General features: G+C 38.8%; 5 protein-coding genes across 8 annotated transcripts; 4 read left to right on the top strand and 1 right to left on the bottom strand.

The window, feature by feature from the left end:
• The first annotated feature begins 202 nt into the window (after window positions 1-202).
• On the top strand, window positions 203-3,923 carry LOC111486427. Its single transcript, XM_023133569.1, has 2 exons — window positions 203-634; window positions 1,102-3,923. Exon 2 carries the CDS (start codon window positions 1,281-1,283, stop codon window positions 3,402-3,404), a length of 2,124 nt encoding a protein of 707 aa, XP_022989337.1. The 5' UTR covers window positions 203-634; window positions 1,102-1,280; the 3' UTR covers window positions 3,405-3,923.
• Window positions 3,924-5,944: 2,021 nt separating this feature from the next.
• On the top strand, window positions 5,945-7,884 carry LOC111486503 (chlorophyll a-b binding protein 151, chloroplastic-like). The gene is made up of 2 exons (XM_023133685.1): window positions 5,945-6,136; window positions 6,994-7,884. Exons 1-2 carry the CDS (start codon window positions 5,991-5,993, stop codon window positions 7,643-7,645), a joined length of 798 nt encoding a protein of 265 aa, XP_022989453.1. The 5' UTR covers window positions 5,945-5,990; the 3' UTR covers window positions 7,646-7,884.
• Window positions 7,885-8,719: 835 nt separating this feature from the next.
• On the top strand, window positions 8,720-14,679 carry LOC111486414 (pentatricopeptide repeat-containing protein At5g65560-like). Of its 3 annotated transcripts, XM_023133541.1 has the most exons (4): window positions 8,720-11,989; window positions 12,104-12,176; window positions 12,691-12,853; window positions 13,671-14,679. In XM_023133541.1, the coding sequence occupies exon 1, from the start codon at window positions 9,087-9,089 to the stop codon at window positions 11,859-11,861; it is 2,775 nt and encodes a 924-aa protein (XP_022989309.1). In that variant the 5' UTR covers window positions 8,720-9,086; the 3' UTR covers window positions 11,862-11,989; window positions 12,104-12,176; window positions 12,691-12,853; window positions 13,671-14,679. The 3 variants fall into 3 exon arrangements, with proteins under 3 accessions (XP_022989309.1, XP_022989308.1, XP_022989310.1); XM_023133540.1 differs by lacking the exon at window positions 13,671-14,679 and having other exon boundaries at window positions 12,691-13,061; XM_023133542.1 differs by lacking the exon at window positions 13,671-14,679 and having other exon boundaries at window positions 12,115-12,176; window positions 12,691-13,061.
• Window positions 14,680-15,631: 952 nt separating this feature from the next.
• LOC111486444 (OBERON-like protein) lies at window positions 15,632-18,962 on the top strand. 2 transcript variants are annotated; one of them, XM_023133603.1, is made up of 3 exons: window positions 15,632-15,883; window positions 16,542-17,684; window positions 18,119-18,962. In XM_023133603.1, the coding sequence occupies exons 2-3, from the start codon at window positions 16,550-16,552 to the stop codon at window positions 18,703-18,705; spliced, it is 1,722 nt and encodes a 573-aa protein (XP_022989371.1). In that variant the 5' UTR covers window positions 15,632-15,883; window positions 16,542-16,549; the 3' UTR covers window positions 18,706-18,962. The 2 variants fall into 2 exon arrangements, with proteins under 2 accessions (XP_022989371.1, XP_022989372.1); XM_023133604.1 differs by lacking the exon at window positions 15,632-15,883 and adding an exon at window positions 15,890-16,013.
• LOC111486521 lies at window positions 18,906-19,696 on the bottom strand. The gene has a single exon (XM_023133705.1). It carries the CDS (start codon window positions 19,662-19,664, stop codon window positions 19,080-19,082), a length of 585 nt encoding a protein of 194 aa, XP_022989473.1. The 5' UTR covers window positions 19,665-19,696; the 3' UTR covers window positions 18,906-19,079.
• Window positions 19,697-24,901: the final 5,205 nt, after the last annotated feature.

The raw sequence follows: 24,901 nt of genomic DNA on the forward strand, positions 1-24,901 counted from the left end.
TATTAAATTATGTGTTTTCAGTTTTTTAATTATAATCTAAAAATGCAAAAATAAAATTATTATTATTTTTTTTTTATAAAAAAGAGGAAATGTGAAATTATATTACTATAAATTAAAAAAAAAAAATGGCGCATGTTAGCAGGACGCACCATTAAATAGCATATTACAATTCCATTTTACAAGATTATATTTCCATTTTTATTATTATTACAACATTACACTAATTTTTATTTTCTCTTTCTAATTTTTCCGACCGGCGATCGAGGGCCTCCATCTCCAAATTCGTCGCCGCCGCATCTCCGGAGGCAGAGCCGGCTCCGAACCGGATCTAAATCTTCCATGTCCGACTTTCAGATTTCTTCAATTTTATGAACCCTAATTTACTCGTCTGTGAACTTGCAGTTACATTTTCCCCTATTTTTATTTTTTATTTTGAAAAAAGGGAAACCTAATTTTTAGGGGAATTTCTTCTGGTTTTCGCGGGAGGAAGTTCGTTTGAGTGAGTTAGTGCCTCTGGTACAGTGAGATTTGCCTACAGGTGAGCTAAGTTTCGCTCGATGTTCGAAGTACACGTGGCGATCTGGATAGTTACTACCTCCATTTTCTTGCTCGGATTTCAGTGAGCTTCTTTTAGGTATTTCTTTTTTTGGCTTTATCGTTCTTTTTTAATTTCAAGGGATAAAGTATTTGTTGCGTATGGATTTTCATTTTACATGTGCTATGGGTTTTGATTTAATAATTGAGCTGAATCTTGTGCCTTCTTGTTCATACGGATTTGTTGCGAAATGGGGTTTCTGATTTTGGTTTGAAGTGTTTGAATGTTGAAGAAACTGAAGATGGTGATGGAATGTTGAGATTTTTTGTTGCGGCTGTACTCTGACTACTGAGAATTGAAAATGTCTATGTTGTCGAACTGTTTGAGATTGGGACTGGTTGATTCTTTTACTTCAAAGATCGAGATTCTTGAGGCTTTGATTTTTTTTTTCCTTTTTTGCAGTATACTGTTGCTAGATGCTAAACTAGCATGAATTTCCCGTTCAAGATCTGTCTTCTATTTCCCTTTCTTCATGTTAATTACTGTAATGTTCAAAAACTCTGCAGGAATTGTTCGCTTTTTCAAGCTAATTCCCGTGGGAACGTTGACATTTGTGGCAATTATTAGGGAACGTGGAAATGTGTATATGTTTAAGAATGTGGCTTCATGAGCTGTTAAGAACAACTCACTGGTCGTAGTTTTTGTCTTGAAGTGTTTTTGGTCTGTCACTGATTTAGATTTGTAAATGGAAGTAAACAAAGAGGAGGCCCTTAAAGCAAAAGTGGTTGCTGAGAAGCGTTTCGTGAAGCGAGACTTCAATGGTGCAAAGAATTATGCATTGAAGGCCAAAACTTTGTTCCCAGAGCTGGAAGGGATATCTCAAATGGTGTCAACTTTTGATGTTTACATTGCCTCTGAGACTATGTGTAATGGTGAAGTGGACTATTATTCTATTCTAGGATTGAAGCCTTCTGCGAACAAAGATGCTATTAAAAAACAGTACAAGAAGATGGCTGTGTTGCTTCATCCCGACAAGAATAAGACTGTCGGGGCTGACGGAGCTTTTAAGCTTGTTTCTGAAGCATGGGCTCTACTTTCTGATAATTCCAAGAGAAATGCGTATGATATCAAGAGAACCACTCAATTGGCATCTGCTGTTAGCCAACCGAACTTATCTTCACCTCATGCTTCTGCGGCTACGAGTTTTAACAACTATACCAACCTGTCCATGTCGCACAGTAGACTCGATACCTTTTGGACTGTTTGCACCTCTTGTAAAGTTCAGTATGAGTATCTCCGTAAATATGTGAACAAGAAACTTCGGTGCAAGAATTGCCGTGGCGTTTTCATTGCTGTGGAAACAGGAGCTGCCCCTGTGAATGGTTCTTTTCCTTACTGCAACTGGTCAAATGTTGCGGGTAATCGATATGGAAGTCATGGATTTGAGGGAGTTACGTATATCCCAGGAGATACTAGCTTTTATACTGGACATGGATATGAGTATGTTTCGAATGTGTCGTTTCAGTGGAACTCGTCATCTGCATTCTACACACAAACCTTGGGCCCGAATGGGCCGGGTTCAGTACCTGTTGATAATCTTGGTCAAACAAATGGGCATTTCAGTTCATCAGGAGTGAAAGAAAAGGCAAGAGTCAACGGGAAGCGCCCTACAAAAAACAAGGTGGCTAATATGAATGCAAGCATACCCTCTAGCTGTCATGAGATCTTGGGATCAGATAGCAATGGAGCTGATAAGAGAAGGAAGGTTGTTGCAGAAGCCAGTTTGAGAAATGGTTATGTGGAGAAGGGACCATTGGCTGCTTCAGATTCAGGAGTAGCTAATGGAAATGCCACTGTTATGCCTGAGCCTTTAGTTTGCTCCTCTCCAACTGAGCTTTCAGCTAAGCGCTCCCCTGTCCCTCCGGCATTCGACGCCAGAAAGCTGCTAATTGAGAAGGCAAGGACTGTAATTCGCCAGAAATTGGAAGAGATAAGGATTTCTTCAGCCACTGCTTCTCTTGAGAAATCAAAAACGGGATCTCAAGTTGGATTGGTTGGAAAGACTGGACGGGCACCGAAAACTACTAATACCGACGTATCCGGGCGTAGGTTAGACAAAGATAAAGCTGGACCAGTCTCAATTAACGTACCTGATTCTGACTTCCACGATTTTGACAAAGATCGATCAGAGGAATGCTTCAAGGCAAAGCAAATATGGGCTCTTTACGATGAAGAAGACGGCATGCCTCGCTTGTACTGTCTGATTCGCGAGATCATCTCTGTTAAACCATTTAAGATTCATATCAGTTACTTAAACTCCAAAACTGATACGGAATTCGGCTCAGTCAACTGGTTGGAGTACGGGTTTACGAAGTCCTGTGGAAATTTTCGTGCTTGGCACTCTGATGTTATTGAACATATCAACATCTTCTCTCATGTCTTAAGCCGCGAAAAGGCTGGTAGGGGAGGCTGCATTCGGATATATCCAAGAAATGGAGACATTTGGGCTGTTTATCGAAACTGGTCATCAAACTGGGACAGATCAACCCCTGATGAAGTGAGGCACCGATATGAAATGGTGGAAGTTCTTGATGATTACTCTGAAGAGCTTGGTGTCTGTGTGTGCCCCCTTGTGAAACTAACTGGATTCAAGACGGTTTATCAAAGAAATACAGACAAAGATGCCATTCGTTGGATTCCCAGGAAAGAAATGCTACGATTTTCACACCAGGTACCTTCTTATTTACTAAAGGGAGAAACAAGTACATTACCTGAACATTGTTGGGATCTCGATCCGGCCGCCACTCCCGACGAACTGCTCCACACTGCCACAGAAAATGAAGGGTTAACTGAAACCCAATTGAGTTGAGTTGAGTTGAGCAGGAGAACGACGACGACGACGAAGACGATGATAATGGGTGGGAGTCGATCTGAGCAGTCTTAACCAAAGTTAGGTCTAACTGTACAAACATGTCTCATGAGTTTGGCCAAATGCCATTACAGACAAGGTGAGAAACCTACAGATGATTTGGATAATGTCTGCTGATTTGCTTCTATGACGACGAATTTAGCTTCAAGTAAATGCTTTCTATCTCTATCTGGTCGTAATCTTAAAGGAGCACTTGAAAAATTTTCGTTGGCTGAGAAACTTTGAGGCATATTATCCTGCACTGCATGCACCACAATACAAGTTATTATGCTACGTTCTTCCCTGCCCTTGTTAATCAGCAGAGCTTTGTTTTTCCTTTTTCCTTCCAGATTAGTTTCTCTTACTTTGTTCTAATGGAAATGAACGAGAACTTGGCTGTTTATTCTCTTGATCTTGTTGTAAAATTTGAAGCTTCAATGCTTTGAAGCCTCATTTCATACGACAAACTACTGATTTTCTAATTTCCCTAATGCTCTCGTGAGATCCTACATTGGTTGAGGAGGAAAACGAAGGAAAACGAAGTACTCTTTATAAGTGTGTGGAAACCTCCAACCTCCCCATTCTCACACAAAGACAATATCTATTAACGGTGGGCTTGGACTGTTACACTCCTAGATTCTCATTCACATATTCAAAACACCATTATCTTACGTCGAGCTAGATTAAATTAAATGTACCGTAATCTATCGAGCCGGGAAATATTAGTCTCTTCGTGTCAAAGCTGGAATGTCGAGTCCCATAGCTACTGTTTAAACAGAAAATCTTAGCTCTTAGCCCCAAGCTTCCATTAGAATGCTTTTTCCCTTGCAGCTACTACGAAGTAACCAGTTCTTCCATTCATTGTATTGCCTAGCCGCAGTTTCAATGGGGGGAAAAAGTCAACTCATTGACCTGTCTGCAATTTGTGGGCAATGAAGTGAATGAAGAGCAAGCAGCAGAAGAGAAAAGAGCCTTTTTCCTCTTCTTTTTGGACCGATATTTCGGGTGTGGACTGCGACATTTCTCAAAGCCGTCATGATTCGCAGAAAAAGAAATAAAGAAAGAAACCTTCACATTTCTCAAAGCCGCTTTCGAACAAGATGAACCCCCACTTCGCTGACACAAAGTCGCGCCGATTTCTGGTAATTTCTTCCTCGATTCTCGTGTTTTTTTTTTTTTTTTTTTTTTTTTTTTTCTTTTTTCTTTTGTAGCTTCGCGATATGAATTCGATTGTGGCTTGATTTCCGGTTTAAACAGGTTGGATTGAAGAGCTTAATTTGTCTGATCTTTCGCTTCTTTCATGTGTTCTTCTTCGATTTGATTTTGAATGTTTGGTTTTTCTTTTCCGTGAAATCAATGTTGTGATTTGTAAAGGATTGGAAAACGGCGTCTCGGTATCATTTGATTCACACGGCGGCTCTCCTTGCGGCCCCCTTCGACCAAGAACCCTAACATTGTAAGTCTTTTCCGTTTTCTCGTTCCTCGAGTTTCTTTACATATATGCGGTCCAATATTGAATAAACGCTTATCAACTTTACATGGAAGCTAATTTTCTTTAAAATGTCGTTTTGTATTATATATATATATATAAATCATTAGAATTTTCTTTGCAAAAACGACCGATAAATTTTTAAAAGTTTTAATGATAACATAACTTTAAAACTCTCTATTAATAAAACTTTTCAAAGTTCAAAAGTATTTTTTTTAATTGAAGTACTAGCATTTTTCATCCGTAAAAGTATTTTAAATTTTTTTTAAGTTAAAGATATTATTGAAACTCTTTTATCAGTTTGAAAAATCTAGGGCTCTTACATATTTTTTAGACCTCTTACAAAAAAACGTACTCCTTAATATTAAAGTTGGATTTGTGATAAGGGTTCAACGTTTAGAGTTTACTAGACCTAGAGTTTGCCCCTAAATATACTACATAATAGTCAATTCAGACTATGTGAATATAATAAAATGGCTCAGAGGGAAGAAGTTCACAAAATCCTAAAATTCAATATTTTTTAATGTTCTTTGGGAGCCAAATATAGTAGAGTCAGATAGTTGTGTCTGAGAATAGTCCAGATGTACGCAAAATGACTCGAACACTTACAAATATAAAAAAAAAATGTGGTGAGGAGACATTAGTGATAGAAGATACGTGTGAAGTAACACCGAGAAAAGTATTCATATTATTTATATTATATACATTTTTTATATGTTACTATTTTAATTCTTCCCAAATTTGAAAAACCAAACATTTCCCAAGATATTGGAGGACAAATCTAACGGCCCACTTGATCAATTGGAGTTTTGGGCTGTCTTGTCTCGGCCCAATAAAAAGGATACTTGTGGCATGTGGACGACCCCACCAATATCTTATACGCCACGTGGCTTAATAATACGCCATAAATAATCTGCATGAGAATCTGGGTTTAAGCAGAAGGACCAATAGGATGCTGCTGACGTGTAGCAATCCTAATCCACTATATCTTTCCATCCCCAATATAACCTCCATTTTCACTACCTTCATCCTCGTCTAAACCCAGCCTTCACCCAAAAATGGCCACCTCTGCTATCCAGCAATCCGCCTTTGCCGGCCAGCCTGCCTTGAAGCAATCCAATGAGCTCGTCCGAAAGGTCGGCGCTTTCGGTGGCAGCCGCTTCACCATGCGGCGGACGGTCAAGAGTGCCCCTCAAAGCATATGGTAAAGCTCCTTCATATATTTACTTTAGCAGTTTGTTGGGAGTGTTTGTTTAGCTCTCTTTTTGTTTGTCAGGATCAGAGGAAGTTAAAACTGTTCTAAAGTTCTGCCCTGATGTGTTTTCTGTATCTTTATGCTAGTATATTTATCTAGTTTTTACCCTGTGATATAAAGTGTCGTGTCTATTCAACTCGTGGGGCTGTCCCCGCAGAGGCTCGTCTCTAACTGGGCGAGCCTGATGAGCCCGACGCAGTTGTGACAGATACACTACCTGTCTTTGGTCATTTGACCTTGGTATTATTTGATCCGGGTTCTATACACTCATTTATCTTTGATGGATTTGTTGAGCTAGCCCATTTAGAGTTGGAACCGTTAGAGCCACCTTGTCCGAGCCACCTTGTCCGTATTCACCCCCTCTGCTCACGAGTTTTTGATGGCTACTCATAGGATTAAGGGGTAGTATAACAGTGTCACGAGTTTTTGATGGCTACACTCATAGGGTTAAGGGAGGTAGTGTAACAGTGTCAAAATGAGTCATAGAAGTCTGATAGTGTTAAACATGCAAGATTCCGATGTCATCTTGGGTATGGACTAGTTAGGCGAGAATCGCGCTCTCATAGATTTGAGGCTTGGATAGTAACTCTCATACTACCGTCCGTTTGAGAAGTTCCTGCAAATTTTAAGCAGTAAATCTCTACTCTCATCCCTACGAAATTGAGAATTTCGTAGAGATAGAGATTGAAATAGGAGGCAGGAACTTCTCCATCTCCGCCTTATGGATTTCTCTTGGTGAATACGATGAACTCGAGAAAAAAAAAAGAAATTTAAGTTTCAATGCAAACGCTTTGTTTTCCCAACAGGTATGGTCCAGATCGCCCAAAATACTTGGGACCCTTCTCTGAACAAACACCATCCTACCTGACTGGAGAGTTCCCAGGTGACTACGGCTGGGACACAGCCGGTCTGTCAGCAGACCCCGAGACCTTCGCCAAGAACCGTGAGCTCGAGGTGATCCACTCCAGATGGGCCATGCTCGGTGCACTAGGCTGTGTCTTCCCTGAAGTCCTTGCAAAGAATGGTGTCAAGTTCGGTGAATCAGTATGGTTCAAGGCCGGTTCTCAGATCTTCTCCGAAGGTGGCCTCGATTACCTTGGCAACCCAAACCTCGTCCACGCTCAGAGCATCCTGGCCATCTGGGCTTGCCAGGTTGTGCTGATGGGGTTCGTGGAAGGCTACCGGGTTGGGGGCGGTCCCCTTGGTGAAGGGCTGGACCCAATCTACCCAGGAGGGGCGTTCGACCCACTGGGATTGGCGGATGACCCAGATGCCTTTGCTGAGTTGAAGGTGAAGGAGCTGAAGAATGGAAGGCTGGCAATGTTCTCCATGTTTGGATTCTTCGTGCAGGCTATTGTCACTGGAAAGGGTCCTATTGAGAATCTGTTCGACCATGTTGCAGACCCTGTTGCCAACAATGCTTGGGCTTATGCCACCAACTTCGTCCCCAGAAAATGAAGAATCGAGCAGCTTTGCCCCTCTCCTTTACAGTCGAGCAGGTTCGGTAGGAAACGACTGTTCTTGACTCCATGAGTGAGCGCTCTGTAATGTCTGTAGTACAAACTTCCTGCAATCAAATTTGTATGATTGAAGTTCAAAGTTGTGTGCTTTATGATGTTTATATAGAATTTCTAATTAGATGAACTGCTACTTGCTTGTTTTAACCAAAATCCAATCCTAGCTAGCCTTGGCCTTAGGCATTAAGAACCCAACTTTTCTTGGGGTCATTGATAACTCGATCTCGAGCAGGTTGATCGTTTAGAAATGATGTGTTTAATGTTGTAAATCTTGTAACAAAGAGCAAACTCAAGTAAAAAACTGTGCACGTGCATTAAGCTTCCACCCGTTTATCAGTTATGCACGCTCCCGACTAGTAGTATTGTTGATACGAGTTACTTGATAGATTAGAGCCAAAACTTTGAACCTACTATAAATACGGTAGATTGTGTTGGGGAAACAAACAAAGGAAGGGACTCGGAAGGTTGGTTGAACACCAAAAGTGTTCGATTAACCGATTTTGAGTATCCAAAAAGTCCTAATTGGGTACGACAAAATAGGCTTCCTGAAATTGAGCAATGCATAATGAGTGAAAACCTCTGCCCAAGTGTGGAGGTGACAAGCTCGGAAGTTGATTTGGCAAGATAAAGGGCTTGGTTAGTTGATTTCAAAAGATTGATTGGGCTCGAGAAGGGGCTTGGTTAATTGATCTTGACAACTTGCAAATCTAAGATGGAGCTCACAATGAGTTTTCGAAAAATTATGGGTAGAATCTAAATGGATAGAATCAAACATAGAAACTCATTTTAAAAACTATCGAGAAAGTCCAAAACAACCGTTCAATGAGATTGATAGTCATCCTAAGGTAAAACCCTAAAAAAATATCATGTCAATCCTTATTAGGTAGATAGATATTTCAATTTTGTGTTTAACGAGTTTAAAAATAATATTGAAACTTTTAGAAGATGTAACAAAAAAAAATATATCTCATAGAATTGAGGGGTTAATAAACAAACCCAAGGATGAATAGCCCATGGGAATCAGTTCTAATTTCCTAAACACCAATGAAACAATAATGCGAGAAATTGTGAATTCAACCCTTTTCTTTGAAGAAAAATTAAACCCTTGTTTTGTTTCATTACCTTCTCAATGATCTAATTTCTTGCCGAAAAGGAGAACTTGGAAACTTTCAGGCCATTGGCGGCTGCGGTTCGAGTTCGGTTGGTTTCCTTTTCTTCCTCTTCTCTCCGCTAGCCTAATTGGAGGCTCGAGCTCTATGGTTCCCCAATGACCACGTCGGCCGCATCGCTGATAATCCCACATCTCTATTTCCTTAATTCCGTCGCCCCATCTCCCAGATCTTTGAAACCTTCAGAAGCTTCACGACTGCCCACAATCCGAAATGTTAAAACCCCACAAAACCCCACCTCGTATTTGCCTCCATAGCCTTATTTCTCTTCTGGGTTCTCACCAATCTCTCAGTTTCTCATCGGAGCCGAACCCTTGTTCAGCCCCTTTACTTTCGCCCGCCGCAGACCCTTTGCTGGAATTGGTATCTAAAATCTCTGACATTCTTTCGCGCCCCAAATGGGAATGGAGTTCAGAGCTTTGCCATTTGAGCCGCAAACTCAAACCCCATCATGTAGTGAAGATCCTCGAAACGCACGAGAACACGGATTCAATCTTGCGCTTCTTTTACTGGGTTTCGAGGAAGCATTTTTTCCAACACGACATGAGCTGCTTCGTTTCGATGCTGAATAGGTTAGTCCAGGATCGTCTCTTTGCGCCTGCTGATCATGTAAGAATTTTAATGATCAAAACATGTAGGAATGAGGGAGAGATTAAGAGGGTAATTCAGTTTTTGAGTGAGATTAATACTAAACATGGTTTTGGTTATACTTTGTATAGTTTTAATACTCTTTTGATTCAGTTGGGCAAGTTTGAAATGGTTGGTTTAGCTCGAGATGTGTATATTGAGATGCTTAACAGTGGGATCAGACCCAGTTTATTGACATTTAATACAATGATAAATATCTTGTGCAAGAAGGGAATGGTTCAAGAAGCAGAGGTGATTATGAGTCATATTTTTCATTATGATGCCGGTCCAGATGCTTTTACATACACATCTTTGATTCTTGGGCATTGTAGAAATCGAAACTTAGATTTGGCCTTCGAAATGTTTGACCGAATGGTGAAAGACGGGCACGATCCAAATTCTGTGACTTATTCAACCCTTATCAATGGACTATGTAATGAAGAGAGGCTAGACGAGGCAATGGATTTGCTTGAGGAAATGGTTGAGAAAGGGATCGAACCAACCGTATATACGTACACCGTTCCAATAGTTTCGTTATGTGATGCTGGTCGTCTTAGTGAGGCAGTAGGGCTTCTAGGAAAAATGAAAAAGAGGGGATGTAGCCCGAATGTTCAAACATTTACAGCTCTAATTAGTGGTTTATCACGAGATGGGAAATTTCAGGTTGCGATTGGCCTATACCACAAGATGTTGGCTGACGGTTTGGTTCCAACAACTGTTACATACAATGCCCTGATTAATCAGTTGTGTGTGGAAGGAAGATTCGAAACCGCCCTCAAGATTTTTCAGTGGATGGAGAGTCGTGGCAGTTTGCCGAATACACGAACATATAACGAAATAATTAAAGGCTTTTGCTCCATGGGTGACATTCAGAAGGCAATGGTTCTCTTTGACAAAATGCTCAAGACTGGTCCTTCCCCAAATGTGATAACTTACAATACACTTATTTATGGATATACCAAGCAGGGTTATATGAACAATGCAATGAGATTGTTAGAAATGATGAAGGGCAATGGATTTAAGCCCGATTCTTGGACTTATACTGAACTGATTTCGGGGTTTTCTAAAGCGGGAAAATTGGATCATGCTTCTTCTCTTTTCAATGAAATGGAGGAACATGGTATTTCCCCGAATCAAGTTACGTATACAGCTTTAATCGATGGATATTTCACTGTCGAAAAAGTGGATGATGCTTTGACATTGTTTGAGAAGATGGTGGAAAGTGGAAATCGTCCAAGTAGTGAAACCTACAATGTGATGATAAGTGGTCTCTCTAAAATTAATCGTCTTTCTGAAGCCGAGAATTTCTGTGGTAAAATGGTGAAGCAAGGCTTGCTCCCGAATGTCATTACCTACACCGCCTTGATTGATGGGCTTTGCAGGAATTGCAGGACGGGTCTTGCATTCAAGATTTTCCATGAAATGGAGAAAAGAAATTATTTACCAAATTTATATACCTATAGTTCCTTAATTTACGGCCTATGCCAAGAAGGTAGGGCCGATGATGCAGAAAGATTACTCGATGAAATGGAGAAGAAAGGATTAACCCCTGATGAGATAACTTTTACGTCTCTTATGGATGGTTTTGTTGCACTTGGCAGAATTGATCATGCATTTCTTCTTTGCAGGCGAATGATTGATGTTGGCTGCAGACCGAATTATCGAACCTTTGGCATATTGCTGAAGGGATTGCAAAAGGAAAGCCAGTTGCTTACGGAAAAAGTTGTAGCCGAACATGAAGTCACGTATACTTGTAGCTCTAATGATAAACATCACAGCACATGCACAATGTACGATCTCCTGGCTAGGTTGTCTTGCTATGGATGCGAGCCAACGGTTGATACGTATACCACTTTAGTGAAAGGCTTGTGTGGAGAGGGAAGATGCAACGAGGCAGATCAGCTTGTTGCAAGCATGAAAGAGAAAGATTTGCAACCTGGTGAAGAAATTTATCTTGCTCTATTGGTTGGCCAATGTAAGAACTTGGAAGTGGAATCTGCTCTTAAAGTCTTCGACTCTATGGTTACAATAGGTTTCGAGCTGCACCTATCAGCTTACAAGGCTCTCATATGTGCGCTTAGCAAAGCGAATTGCAGACAGGAAGCTCAATGTATGTTTCAAACTATGCTCGAGAAGCATTGGAATAGCGATGAGGTTGTCTGGACAGTGTTACTTGATGGGTTACTCAAGGAGGGGGAAATTGATCTAAGTTTGAAACTTCTTCGTGTCATGGAATCGAGAAATTGTACTCTCAATTTCGAGACATACGTTATGTTGGCCAGAGAACTATCTACACTCGATTGCTCGATCGAAATCCCGCAAGTCTCTAAACATTTGGGAAGTGTAAAAGATAAACATTAACTTAAGGTTCGCTTATTTGAACAAGAAGAATGGTCTCAAGCTTCCCATGTAATAATGGACATTGGTCTAATGGGAATTGCAGAGTTTACCTGAGGGCATTTTCGTTCCTGAATGGCTTTATTAACGTGGTAAGTGAAAACATCCATTAACAACCGTTACCAATTTGTGTTCATTGTCTTTTGTTCTTTGATTTTAATGCTTTAGTTTCGATTTTATTCCTCTTATTGAAACGTCTGCTGTAGTACTGTTGCAGAAGAACAAACCATTGATGCGCTTTAGAAGGAGATGATACTGCTCTACAAGTAGCTTCTAAAGGTAGAGTTCGTTTCATCCAGTTGCCGTCCACGATTCGTACTAAGCATCTTTTACCCTTAAATCTATATCGTTTCGTCATGCCATTTGATGAAAACATTGAAAGTCTTTTACGATCTTTAAAGGGGCGGTCTTAGTCGTAGAATTTATGATTTTTGAGGAAGTTCCCAAAAGATGCAGTGGTCAAGCCTCGAGGTAGAAAGAAAGCTTGATGATCGGTTCGAGCCTCTAGGTAGAGTTAGAAAGAAAACTTGATTAATGAATATCTTTTTTATGTCGGGAAGTCTCCACGTGGAGTATTGGGGTGGGTCCTGATTCCATGGATATCTTTTTAATACAAAAATGCCTTTTAGCATCAAGATTCTGAGGATCTCGATGCGTTAAGCTTTAAGATCATCTCTGCAACGATTCCATTGACGATGTTACTTCAGAATCTCTATCTTTCCAGTTTATCTTTTGATTTTCTACTGATAATGGAGAAATGTGTACTGAATATTCTTGCATCTCAATTTTGCAGGGTAAAACTGATAGTTTCTGCACAGTTTTCGATGTTCGATGACTATTAGAACATGAATATCTACCTATACATAATATCGATGCCGTACACCACACGATTTGTTGATTCACTTGATTCTTTCCATTGCCAAACGTCGTACCAACAGAATGCTGCCGTGGAGCAGGTCTATTCCTTCTATATCACTATTATGAGTCATCAATAAATAGTGAAATTGCTTGATTAGCCACAGGATTAATGACCGAACCATAATGTGAGTTTGTTTAGTCCTAGAGTCAAAGCTATTCTTCGAGTGCCTCAATTTTTGGCACTTCCTGAAGGAAGAACATTGAGAAAGAACCGTGAATAAATGTATAACACATTTTCCTGCCCTATGTCTGACCCGAGTATACTTGATTATTTGATATCATTTCACAATCCTTGTTTGATGGTAATGTAACCGCTCAAGCCCACCGCTAATAGTTATTGTCCTCTTTGGGCTTTCCCTTCTAGACTTCCTCTCAAGGTTTTAAAACGCGTTTATTAGGGAGAGGTTTCCACACCCTTACAAAGAATGCTTCGTTCTCCTCCCAATCGATATGGGTTCTCACAATCCACCCCTCTTTAGGACCCTGTGTCCTTGTTGGCACACCGCCTCATGTCCACCTCTCTTCGAGGCTTAGCCTCCGGTGTCTTTTACAACTGTTTTAACACCATTTAACCCAAAGAAAGCAGAATCGAAATTGATTGCCATCATTCAATGGACTCATGTGGCAATGAACAATGAGGGACCTGTTTAGATAATGGGTAATCTTCCTAGTTTCTCCTCAAGAAAAGAAATAAGCATTAGAAACCAGAAGAAAGAGAAAAAAAAGGTTTGAATCAGGTATTATTGTCCTCTTTCTCTTCCTCTCTTTCTCTTTCATGCATTATATGAGGAGGGGGGGCTGATTGAAATCATCTTTAATGCAAAATATTCCTCCTAAACCTTGTCTTCTCTGCAGATTCTCGCCTTCCCCTGGCCCTCTTCACAACCCCATTCAAAATATATGAAAGGAATTGGAAGCGTCCAAAACATTGGTAAATGCTGTTCTAACTCAAGGCTGTTCTAAATGACAAAAAAAATGACACAAACCATTACCTAACCCTTTATTCCTCAACCCTTCCTTCCAAACGCTACCATCCATATCTGGTTTGGACTTGTTACATACATTTGTTTTCCATAAAAAAAAAACCCTTTTCTCTAAAATATTCACCAACCCAACCCTCTCTAGACCAGCCTTTGAACCTCTTGCTGTTTGGATTTTCTTGCAAACCAGCTGATTCTCCTCTGTATGATTATCAATCAGAAAAGACCCCATTTCCCCCCCTACTCTAATGATAAGAGCAATACATTTTAATCCTATAAGTCCCAACTCTATGCACTTCCAGCAGCTTAAACTTCCATTGAAGTGCTCTGCAGATGGGTAGGCACAGTAGTGAAACCACCATGATTGGTACCTCCATAGCTCTCTTACAGGAAAGGTTCAGGCAGTTGCAGAAAGACAAACAAAGGAGAGAGAAGAAGGAGCTTAACCTGTTGTCTGATTCGAATAGAGTCGATACCTCCTCGATAATGCATTTAGAATCCAATAGCTCGTCGACCTCAAGAGATTTGAACCCCGATTCCCTCTCCCTTGGCCTGAACTCATCGAGTGCAGGTAAGCAAATCGATATCCATGAAGCCAGGTTGATGCCTGGAAATTCAGTCATGGGTAGTGGCTTAAGAAGTTGTTTAGATAATCCAGATGTGGATACCACTCTTCATCTATGAACAGTTTCTTCACTTAGTGTTTGTGTTGGTTTATTTGTTGCGCTTCTCTTCCCACTGATAGCTTGTGTGATCAATATGTGTATTGATAATGGTCTGGACATTCTGTGAGTTGTTCTTTTCTTGGTTAATTCTTAGGAATGTGTACCTAATGAGAAAGGGAGAGAAGGGAAGTAATGGAAAGTTTGGTCATTTTTAATCCTCTTCTTTTGGGTCATGAGATTCATTCATATCTGTATGAATATCTAAAAGTTTGTGTCGGTGTGTTGCGACGAGAAGCTTTCCATCTTTGGATATAATATATGAACGAGAAACTGTGAAAGTGTCCCGAATTTTATTTTGTGATTAGTTGTCAAGGCCATTCTTATAGTTTGAGCATCATTTCGAATTTAAATTTTTCTAGTCCTATAATTAAAATTTTCATTTTGGGTTTAATTCGATTTATTCAATATAATTTTAAGTTTTCAAATTGATCCTTAAAAGTGGAATTTTGTTTGAATGTTCGACGAAAAATTGACATAACTTGGAAAAGTTAAGGGTAACATTCAAATTTATCAAAAATTAAGGGTAACCTTCCAACTTTAAACGGAACATGAGTATTATATATTATATAATTTAGTTTTATTTCTTAACTGTGTTTTACTTTGACATCCTTAAGACTTAGCTCATACATTATTGCATCGGATAATTTCAGTGGTGTGGACAAATTCATTGTATACCAGTCTAGCTAACTAGTGTTTTAAGACAACGTTATTGTAGCTCATCTTAAATTTCTAAGTTTAATGCTATACGAACGAATGCTAAAGAAAATCTTGAGAGTTTAAAACATAGTATCACAAATGAACTTTCAATTCGAGTACTGATATCGGTTAAAGAAAAAAACAACAAACTTAGAGATGAAAGCCGTAGATAGACTATCGATAATTTTTTATCCCCTTAATTTCACGATGAATTCAACTAAATTTGAGCTAGAAATAGCTGAATGCAATCAAATTATCCTCCTCCAATTTCCTTTATTTTAGTTTTGTACAGATACACGAATTTATGTTGGAAGTTGAAAGTTGAAGCAAAGATCTGAACTTTCAGAAGAAAATCTTAAATAAATCCAACTTTACCAATCTGAGGGCCTTTCCTCTTATAAACAAAGCTCAAATTTAGACGCATCGTTGAACCCGGCGCTGACCGTATTCGGCCCATTTCTACACGCAAAGACCACGTCTCTGTCTATCTTCTCTGTAGGGGTTCGCTAGTTGAACCTCTGTTCGCCTCCTCTTCGTCTTTCGTTTTCAGGGCTTTGAAATCTGCAAATTACCCTACTGATTATGAAACCCAATTCGACCCTTTTCTGATTTCTCGTCTTTCTCACACCTTTTATCAGCTAAGAATCTCGAATCCGTGGTATAATTGGTGGGTTAGCTCTCTTTTTTCTTTTCTTAGCTTTCTCCTTCTGTATTTGAGTTGGGAAGTTAATGAACTCGCTAGAACTAATGGCGTTTTCTTGTTGATCTTTGGAGTTTCATTTGCTTGTGTTTCTTAGGTATGAACTTGTTGTACGGGCTTGGTTATTCTTGCTAAAACGTTTCTAGTTGTGTTTGAATGCTAGGAGATCTGGGTTTTTTTTGTTCAATTGTAATTAAGTTGTTCTTGATCTAGCTTTAAACTTGGTTTGTTGCTTGTGATTCTATTTCTTTTGGACCTGTGGATATGGTTTTTAGTTGTTTTGGAATCATGAACTGTTTCGTTTCTCTCCTTGAGTACATTGCGGAGAGGGCTTCCCTTTGTAGTTAGCACTGTCTCTGCCTGAACCTGAAATTTAAGTGACTTTTCCGTATGATTCATATGAAATAAATGATCTTATTCCCCATAGTTCTGCGCTTGTGAGCCTCGTCGTGATCGTTTAGCGTTTAGATAGTTCTTATCGTTCCGAACTGTACAAAATCATTAGTGTCTCATCCATGGCAATTAGGAGTTCTTCTTAGAAGTTGCCTACTCGTAAATGTTTAGTGTATGTACGTACTTGTCGAGTGAAGGTTGACGATGGTTATTTATGTTTATTTGTACGCAGTAAGATTAATGGGTGCATCGTCTGGTTCTAACATCCATCACCAGCCTGCATCAAAGATGATTCCTACACGGCAACAGCCACGACCCGAGGAACTACAAACGTCTCTTTCATTAGTTTCCTCGGACCCCCAATTGTCACCTGAAGTACCCAGATCTAATTCAGAACAAGTTCACGATTCTCCTGCTGAGAGTGCTAGTTCTCAGGAAACGTGGCCTATTGGCGATGGAGTGATGGGAAAGAAGATGGAAAATGGAAAGGCAGACAATGACTTTGTTGAACAGTCGGTGATTCATCGTCTTTCTAGTGCTGATAAAATCTCCCTTCGTGACATAGCAAGAGACAGAATTGAGGTAATCGCTGAAAAGATGCATCGCTTACCAGAGAATTTTCTTGAAAATTTGAAGAATGAGCTTCGAACTATTCTTGATGGAAATGGCAGTGCACAACAGAGAGATGAGATTTTTATTCTGCAGAAGCTTGTTCGGCATAGAACGGATTTAACTGTGAAGACCTTAATTAGAGCACATAGAGTGCAGCTTGAAATTTTAGTTGCAATCAATACTGGAATCCAGGCCTTCTTGCATCCAAATATTAGCCTCTCCCAGACTACGCTCATTGAGGTTTATGTGTATAAGAGATGTCGAAATATTGCTTGCCAAAACCAGCTTCCGGCTGATGATTGCGCTTGTGAGATATGTACTAGCCGAAATGGTTTCTGCAATCTCTGCATGTGTGTAATATGTAACAAGTTTGATTTTGAAGTTAACACGTGTCGTTGGATTGGTTGTGATTTGTGCTCTCATTGGTCGCACACCGATTGTGCTATTCGTGATGGAAAGATCTGTGTGGGGTCTTCCGCAAGAATTGGAACTGGACGAACTGAGATGCATTTCAAGTGTCCTGCTTGCCATCGGACATCCGAGCTACTTGGTTGGGTTCGAGATGTTTTTCAACATTGTGCTCCGTCCTGGGAACAGGAGTCTCTCATGAAGGAGCTTGATTTCGTCAGTAGGATCTTTCGCGGAAGTGAGGATCATGGAGGGAGAAAGCTTTTTTGGAAATGTGAAGATCTCAAAGAGAAAATGAAGAGTGGAGTAATGGATTCGACAGCAGCATGCCGAGCAATATTGATGTTTTTTCAAGGTACATCGTCGATATGATCTCTAATCTTTTTTGCCTTGGCTGATGAGAATTCGAATCATTTTCGTGTGCAAGCTAGTGGTAGAGGTGAGCATGATTATTCTTTTACTTAGTTGAAAACGTTAGTTCTATGGATAACATACTTTTTGAATAACTTTTCAAACAAGATAGCTTTAGTCGATATAGCCTGTCTTCGGGATGCTGTTTGTATAGAAGTGTAAAGAAAATTTCCCGGAATTCGCTCCTCGGCATGTCATGAATGACCCGAGATTGATGTAGAGTTCATGGAGCCATCTGCTCCATTTGAGAGGGGATTTTTTGTCCTTCCTTTTTTCTACCCCGATTTGAGTGGTTTTCTAGGCGTGTTTACTCGGTGGCTTTCCATTTCTACTAGTAATAATCATAAAAATCTAATGTGTTTCTTGGTCTTAATGAAGAGAACGAGTCGGACTCTATCAGTAGCCTTGAAAATGGGGAAGGGGGTAGGTTAGCAGCCCCACAGGAAGCATGCAGCCGAATCACTGAAGTGGTGCAGGAGGTTATAAGAAAAATGGAAATTGTTGCAAATGAGAAGATGAGAAGCTGGAAAAAGGCTCGTATGGATGTCGAGGCCTTTAACCGTGAGGTTGAAGATAAGGCCAAGGAAGCAGCTGAGATAAAGCTGGACCGACAGAGAAAGAAGCTACAAATTGAAGAACTCGAGAAAATCGTTAGACTTAAATGTGCAGAAGCTGATATGTTCCAACTTAAGGCCAATGAGGCCAAACGAGAGGCCGAGAGGCTTCAGAGGATTTCTCTTGCCAAAACAGACAAGTCCGAAGAAGATTATGCTAGCAATTACCTAAAACAACGTCTGAACGAGGCCGAGGCCGAGAAGCAGTATTTGCTTGAGAAGATCAAGCTACAAGAAAGCTCAAGAGCTTCACAGAGCAGTGGTGGGGCTGAGGCCTCGCAGATGCTCATGTATTCAAAAATTCAAGATCTGCTCTATAATGCCTCTAAGCCAGATTCAGCTACTAGATGAGAACTTTTCGGGATCAAACCCGGATGAATACTAAGGTTTGAGAGCACGACGATATGTAAATTAAAATGTTCTTAGTTATGTTGTTTTGTTGACTGATAACCTATGAGGCTGTTTCTTACTAGATCTTCAGATACTTATATGGTACATGTAATCAGTCGTTGGCTGCTTCTTTCATGTCGAACTTCTGTCGATTGCTAAGAACAAAACCAAAAGCATAAATGTATTTCATGATGAAGACAACGACAACATTACAGCAAACTACTATGCCTTATTAGAAAGGTTGCTTAAAACAGGAACTACTATCTCGAAAATGACCGACAAAGCTGGGAATTTATTTGAATGAACTAAGCTGCAGGGACGGGCGGCGGATGGATTCAGTGCAGCAGACGGTTCTTCTTCATTGCTGCATACTGTAACGATTTCGCTCCTTTCTTCTCATTCCTCTGAACTATTGTTTCAGCTGAACTCTGCTTTATGTCTGAAAAAGAAGTATTGTCATATGCAATAGTTGTGCTTATACCATGACATCTTATGGCTGAGTTTAAGCACACGTTTGGGGTGACAATTTGTGCATTGTTCATACATACACCCATCTTTCTGCAGTTGGTTATGCTGATCATTCTGTTCGGAATGCTCGATGGAACCAGGCTTCCGTTCGGGAAGTGCAAGAGATTGTTGAGCACTAATCTTGTGGGGATAGAATGACTAAGAACAAATTCTTCTATACGGTCAGGCGAAATAGCAGCTCGAGAAAGTTCCTGGTCAGCAGGCATGAAGAACGTTATATCCGAGTTTAGCAAGTTTTTATGTGAGCTGTTTAGGATCTTGAGTAGTATGACAAAACCATGGTAAGATTTCATTCTCATGTCATCCATGGCTGCTCGCAGGTCGGTTTGGTTGAAAGTCGTCGCCCGAGCATTCCCAACCAAGAAAAGAAGAACAAAAAACCAGGAAGCCATTAGAAAGGTACAGACTCGAAACGAAAAAACTGTCTTTGAGGCACAGATACTGAATTTGGCTTGAGAGTTTTGGTGAATTTATAGGTGGGGAAGCAGGTTTTGGGTACATGAACAAGGTGCATAGCTTGTGTTCTTCATCATACAATTTGAACAGTGACAATTAGTTGAGAAAGGCAGTTTTTGCCTGAAAATGGTATTGTTCTATTCCATTTTTTTGAAATGAAAATACATTCTTAGCAGATCAAAATGGCAGATTTGCATCAAAAAAGGCCACAGCAAAGGAATGAGCAAAAGAACAAGCATGAGAAGTTCTAGGGCAAGCAGAATCACAGCCACAAATGGGTTAGAACAGGTTTGTTTCCATATTTAGTAGCTCAGTTTTTCTTATTTTAATGAGACAATATGCAATCTAAAGCAGAGATCATGATAATATTTATATATCTCATTATAATCCTAAAAGTGGATACTGCTTTTGATGCTTTCTTTTTATATTCACCAATGACTTAATAATAATAATACTCTTTCTGTATGCCACCATTAACACTGTAAAGATCCTCCCTCTCTGTCATACTCTTTAGTGCCCTCACATGCCAAAATATGCCTCACTTTTTCTCAAGTGTTCAAAGAAAACAAAAAAAGTATTTTCTCTTTATGTGTGGGATCCCACGTCAATTGGAAATAAGGACGAAACATTCCTTATAAGGGTGTGGAAATCTCTCCCTAATAGATATGTTTTAAAAAACCTCGAGGGAAAACTCAAAGAGGACAATATCTGTTAGTATTGGGCTTAGGCCATTACAAATTGTGAGATCCCATATCGATTGGAGAAAGAAATGATGCCAGCGAGGACGCTAGGTCTTGAAAGGGGTGAATTGTGAGATCCCACATCGGTTAGAGAGGGGAACGAAACATTCCTTATAAGGGTATGGAAACCTCTCCCTAGTAGACACGTTTTAAAAAACCTTGAGGAAAAACCCGAAAGGAAAAACCTAAAGAGGACGATATCTATTAGTAGTGGGCTTGCGTCATTACAAATTGTGAGATCCCACGTCGATGAGAGAGAAAAACGAGTGCTAGCGAAGATGTTGGGTCCCAAAGGGGTGGGTTGTGAGATTCCACATCAGTTGGAGAGGGGAATGAAATATTCTTTATAAGTGTGTGGAAACCTCTCCCTAGCAGACGCTTTTAAAAAAAGGGAAAACCCAAAAGGGAAAGTCCGAAGAGGACATATCCGCTAACGGTGGGCTTAGGCTGGTCTGGGCTATTACTCTCTCTCTCTCTCTATCCTCACACACTTATGATTTTCCATTAAACCTGTTATGCTTGCTTCCACTTTGTGCAACATTATCACATGCTTGAAACCCTTGTAAGCCATTTTTGTCAACCAAATCCCCATTAAGATCTTGCACAAATGATGATTATGAATATAGTTATTGAAGTTTTTCTTTACATTAAGTTAAGTTCATATCTCTGTGCGCCTCTGATTTTTGGACTCTTGTGACTGTCATGAGTTTATGAGGCTAATGGGTCATGTTTTTCAAAGTGTCTCTTCATAGACAGCACAGACAGCAACTCTTTGTAGCTTAAAAGTCAAAGATGAACTGAAGTAAAATAAAGAACTCCACCCCACTTCATTAACTAGTTTCATCATGATTGTTAATAGGATTCTTGCACAACTCTTTTGTCATTATATACAGACTCATATCATGAAACGGAACGAACGGTTATATTGCTAGCTTAGTCATTAAAGTTTCGAGTTTGTGTCGAATAAGTTCCTAAACTTTAAAAGACATTAAATACGTATCTCTAATAAGTAATCTTATGTTAAAGGTCTACTTTCGTGTTTGAATGGTAATGTAATTAAAGAAGCTCGTGCATTTCCATTGTCACCGTTGCTAGAGACTAAACTATTCAATTACTGTCAGGAGCTCATCCACACTAAACCCATTGTCGAGAGCTGAGACAACAAGAACGTTTCAGTGAAATGATCGGAAACAATTCAACCTTGGTAACTTTTTCGTATAAAACTATAACTTGAAAACAGATACATGAGAGCGGTTCTCTCTTCCAATGCTCGTGACATGGAAAGTGATAGTTGTGAATGTCCTGACCAATCAACCCAAATCCAGACCGAGCAAGACAAATGTAGGGGTAAAAATGGAATTTAGCATCACATTTATTTTTCGTAAAATAAAAGAAATTGGTTGAGGATAAGATAAGTTTTGGTTTGGAAATTAGAAAAATAAATGTGAAATGGAAACAGAACTTGATACTTGATTCGTCTGTTCAACTTTAGCTTTCAGTGGGACCCACTTCCATCTGATCGCCGATTCTGTCTCACCATCGCCACCTTTCACTTTCACTTTCACGGACACTTAACGCCGTCCACCCGATTTTTTCGTCTCCCTCTCTCTCTCTTAGGGCTACCGTTTGGCTGCCTGAAAATAAATAAATAAATAATATATAGTTTATTTATTTAAAGTATTTGAGTGCCATCCAGCTAAACAAGCAATGTCCCTATAAAAAAAAAAAAAAAAATTATAATTTTTAGGAGAATTTGAATTAAAATATAAAATCATGAATATTGCTTCTTTTTTTTTTTTTTTCTCCTTTTTTGCTTTGAAATAAAAATAAATAAATTGTGGTGCCATTATTATTGGTCCAAAGAAATCTTCATTGGAAGAAGAATTTTATTGAGTGGTGGGACTCATTTCATTTCTCGTACCCATTTTTCTAAAATCATTTTATATTTTTGGAAAATGAGGTCAATAATTACCTTATACCATATTGAAGGGTTTCTACGTCCTTATATGAACACAATCCACTTCCTTTGGGGGCTAGCATCCTCGCTAATACACCGTTTGGTATTTGGCTCGGATACTATTTGTAGCCGTCTGCACACCTCCTAGTGCCTGACTTTGATACTATTTGTAAACAGTCCAAACTCACTGCTAGTAGATATTATCTGCTTTAGCTCGTTATGTAACCCTAAACTCTATTATCGTTTGCCTCACGATTTTAAAATGAGTCTACTGGAGATAGGTTTTTACACCTTTATAAGGAATGTTTCGTTTCTCTCTCCAACTGTTATGGAATCTCACATATACCCTGTCAATTAAGCTTCTGAACTACGATAAATGAATTAATTTAATCTCTCGATTTGTAAATCGTTTATACATTAATTTTTAGCTTATAAAACGAATATCGGTATAGCTAGAGTGGACTATATAATCAATGAATATACCAAAATTGACATCATATTCATATTTGATTCATTTTTATCTTTATGAAATATTTTAAGGCTTTCGGTGATTCTATTTGTCTAATGTAAAACAAGAATTTATCTTAAAATGCTAAGAATAATATAAGATATGATACTTTTCTATCGTAACAAAAAAAGAAAGGATAAGAAGGAAAAGTCGGCCACAGAGAAATAACTATATCGAGTAAATAGCTTTTTAGTCAAATTTACTATTCGGGTCACGTTATTATTTAACCTAATGCTTCGAGATCAAAATTTGCTACTCAATATCAAATCGGGTTTAGGGTTTAAGCTAAGAGGATCTAACATTGTTAAGCAACTGTTTTTACGGTAATGACCATTCATGTTCGATGTTCGTTATTCTTTCTACCTCGTATGTATAATCGGTATGATTGGAGAGGAGATATCGACCCGAAAGCAATTAGCATTTGAATGTGTGTGTATATATATATTAAGTAAAGTGGGTAGCAAATTGCATATGAGGATCCCTTTTAAAGCCAAAGCAAACTCACTTTTTTGTATGGATTTTCAAGATTGCTTAAAGGAAAGGAATTGTTCATTGGTGGGTAAATTTAATTTTTATTAACCATCACATTTTGTTTTAATTCTCCACTACTTGGGTGTTTTTTTACCCCTCCCTTCGAGTAAAATCCTCAATGTAATCGGTCGAAGTCCACCGGTATTAAATATTGTCTGCTTTAACCCGTTATGTATTGAGCTAAATCAGATAATATTTGTTAGTTGTGGACTTGAATTATTACAAATGGTATCAGAGTTAGACACTGGGCGGTGTGCCAACGAGCATGCTTTGTGATATCCCACATCGGTTGGAGAGAGGAACGAAATATTCCTTACAAGGGTGTGGAAACATCTCCCTAGCATACATGTTTTAAAACCGTGAAACTGACGGTGGTACATAACGAGCTAAAACGGACAATATTTACTAGCGGTGGGCTTGAGCTATTACAGTAAATATCCTCATAACTCAAGGTTAAATTTGCTCAAATTATTTAATCTCCATTAGTCTTATGTCTAAAAAATTGGTAAACATATTGACAGTGCGTCTTTTCTTGAATGAAATTTATCATTATTATTTTTTTGATGGGTCGAATAAAAATTAACTAAAAACTAACTGTGACGTCGGTATAAATGAGACATATATGATTGAAACGAGATTATATCTAATATTTAGAAAACACGTGAATGATGACAAAACATACTACATGTGACACCCGAGTAAAAGAAAGGTACGTGAATAAATCGAGACCACATTCAAATGAGGGTAATTTTGAGAATTAGATGTCTAAGAAAAGGTTAAAGAAAATGAAAGTTACTACTTATATTAACAAGCTACTTCCGAGATACATGCAAGTGAAAGACCCATAATTTTATCGTTAAAATTTTGAAATTTTAATAAAATTATCTCAAAATATATTTTTAAAAAATTCTATCTAAATGAAATTATATATATATATATATATAACATGGTTAATTGGTCAAAACTCTATTAATTGTCAATAATAATCAATTATTTGAATGATATTAAATATTTTATTATGTTTGACATTTTAATCAGTTTAAATTAAGCCAATTAAGGATATTGTAAAAGAGTCAAACTATTTGACTTTTAAATATTAATTATATAATTTTCATTTTGTGTATTAAAATTGTACGATTTTTGTGTACCATAATAATTTTCATTACCATTTCAAAATTTTGAATTTTTGTTTTGAGTTTTAATTTTATGAATGGTTTGATTCTTTGGAACAATTTGGATAATTACATATAAAATGATGGACTATTTAGTTACGGGAGATTCTTCGAGAACATAATTTAATCTAAATAAAAAAAAAAACAAAAATACAAAATACAAAATTCAACTCGAAAAAATATACAAGTGGGACAGGAGATCGAGCTTCTTATTTTTTGACCGACAATAGGTAATTTCACACAAGTTAAGTTATGTTCAAATGGT

Source organism: Cucurbita maxima, unplaced genomic scaffold, assembly GCF_002738345.1.
Source record: "Cucurbita maxima cultivar Rimu unplaced genomic scaffold, Cmax_1.0 Cma_Scf00011, whole genome shotgun sequence".
NCBI classification, from domain to species: Eukaryota; Viridiplantae; Streptophyta; class Magnoliopsida; order Cucurbitales; family Cucurbitaceae; genus Cucurbita; species Cucurbita maxima.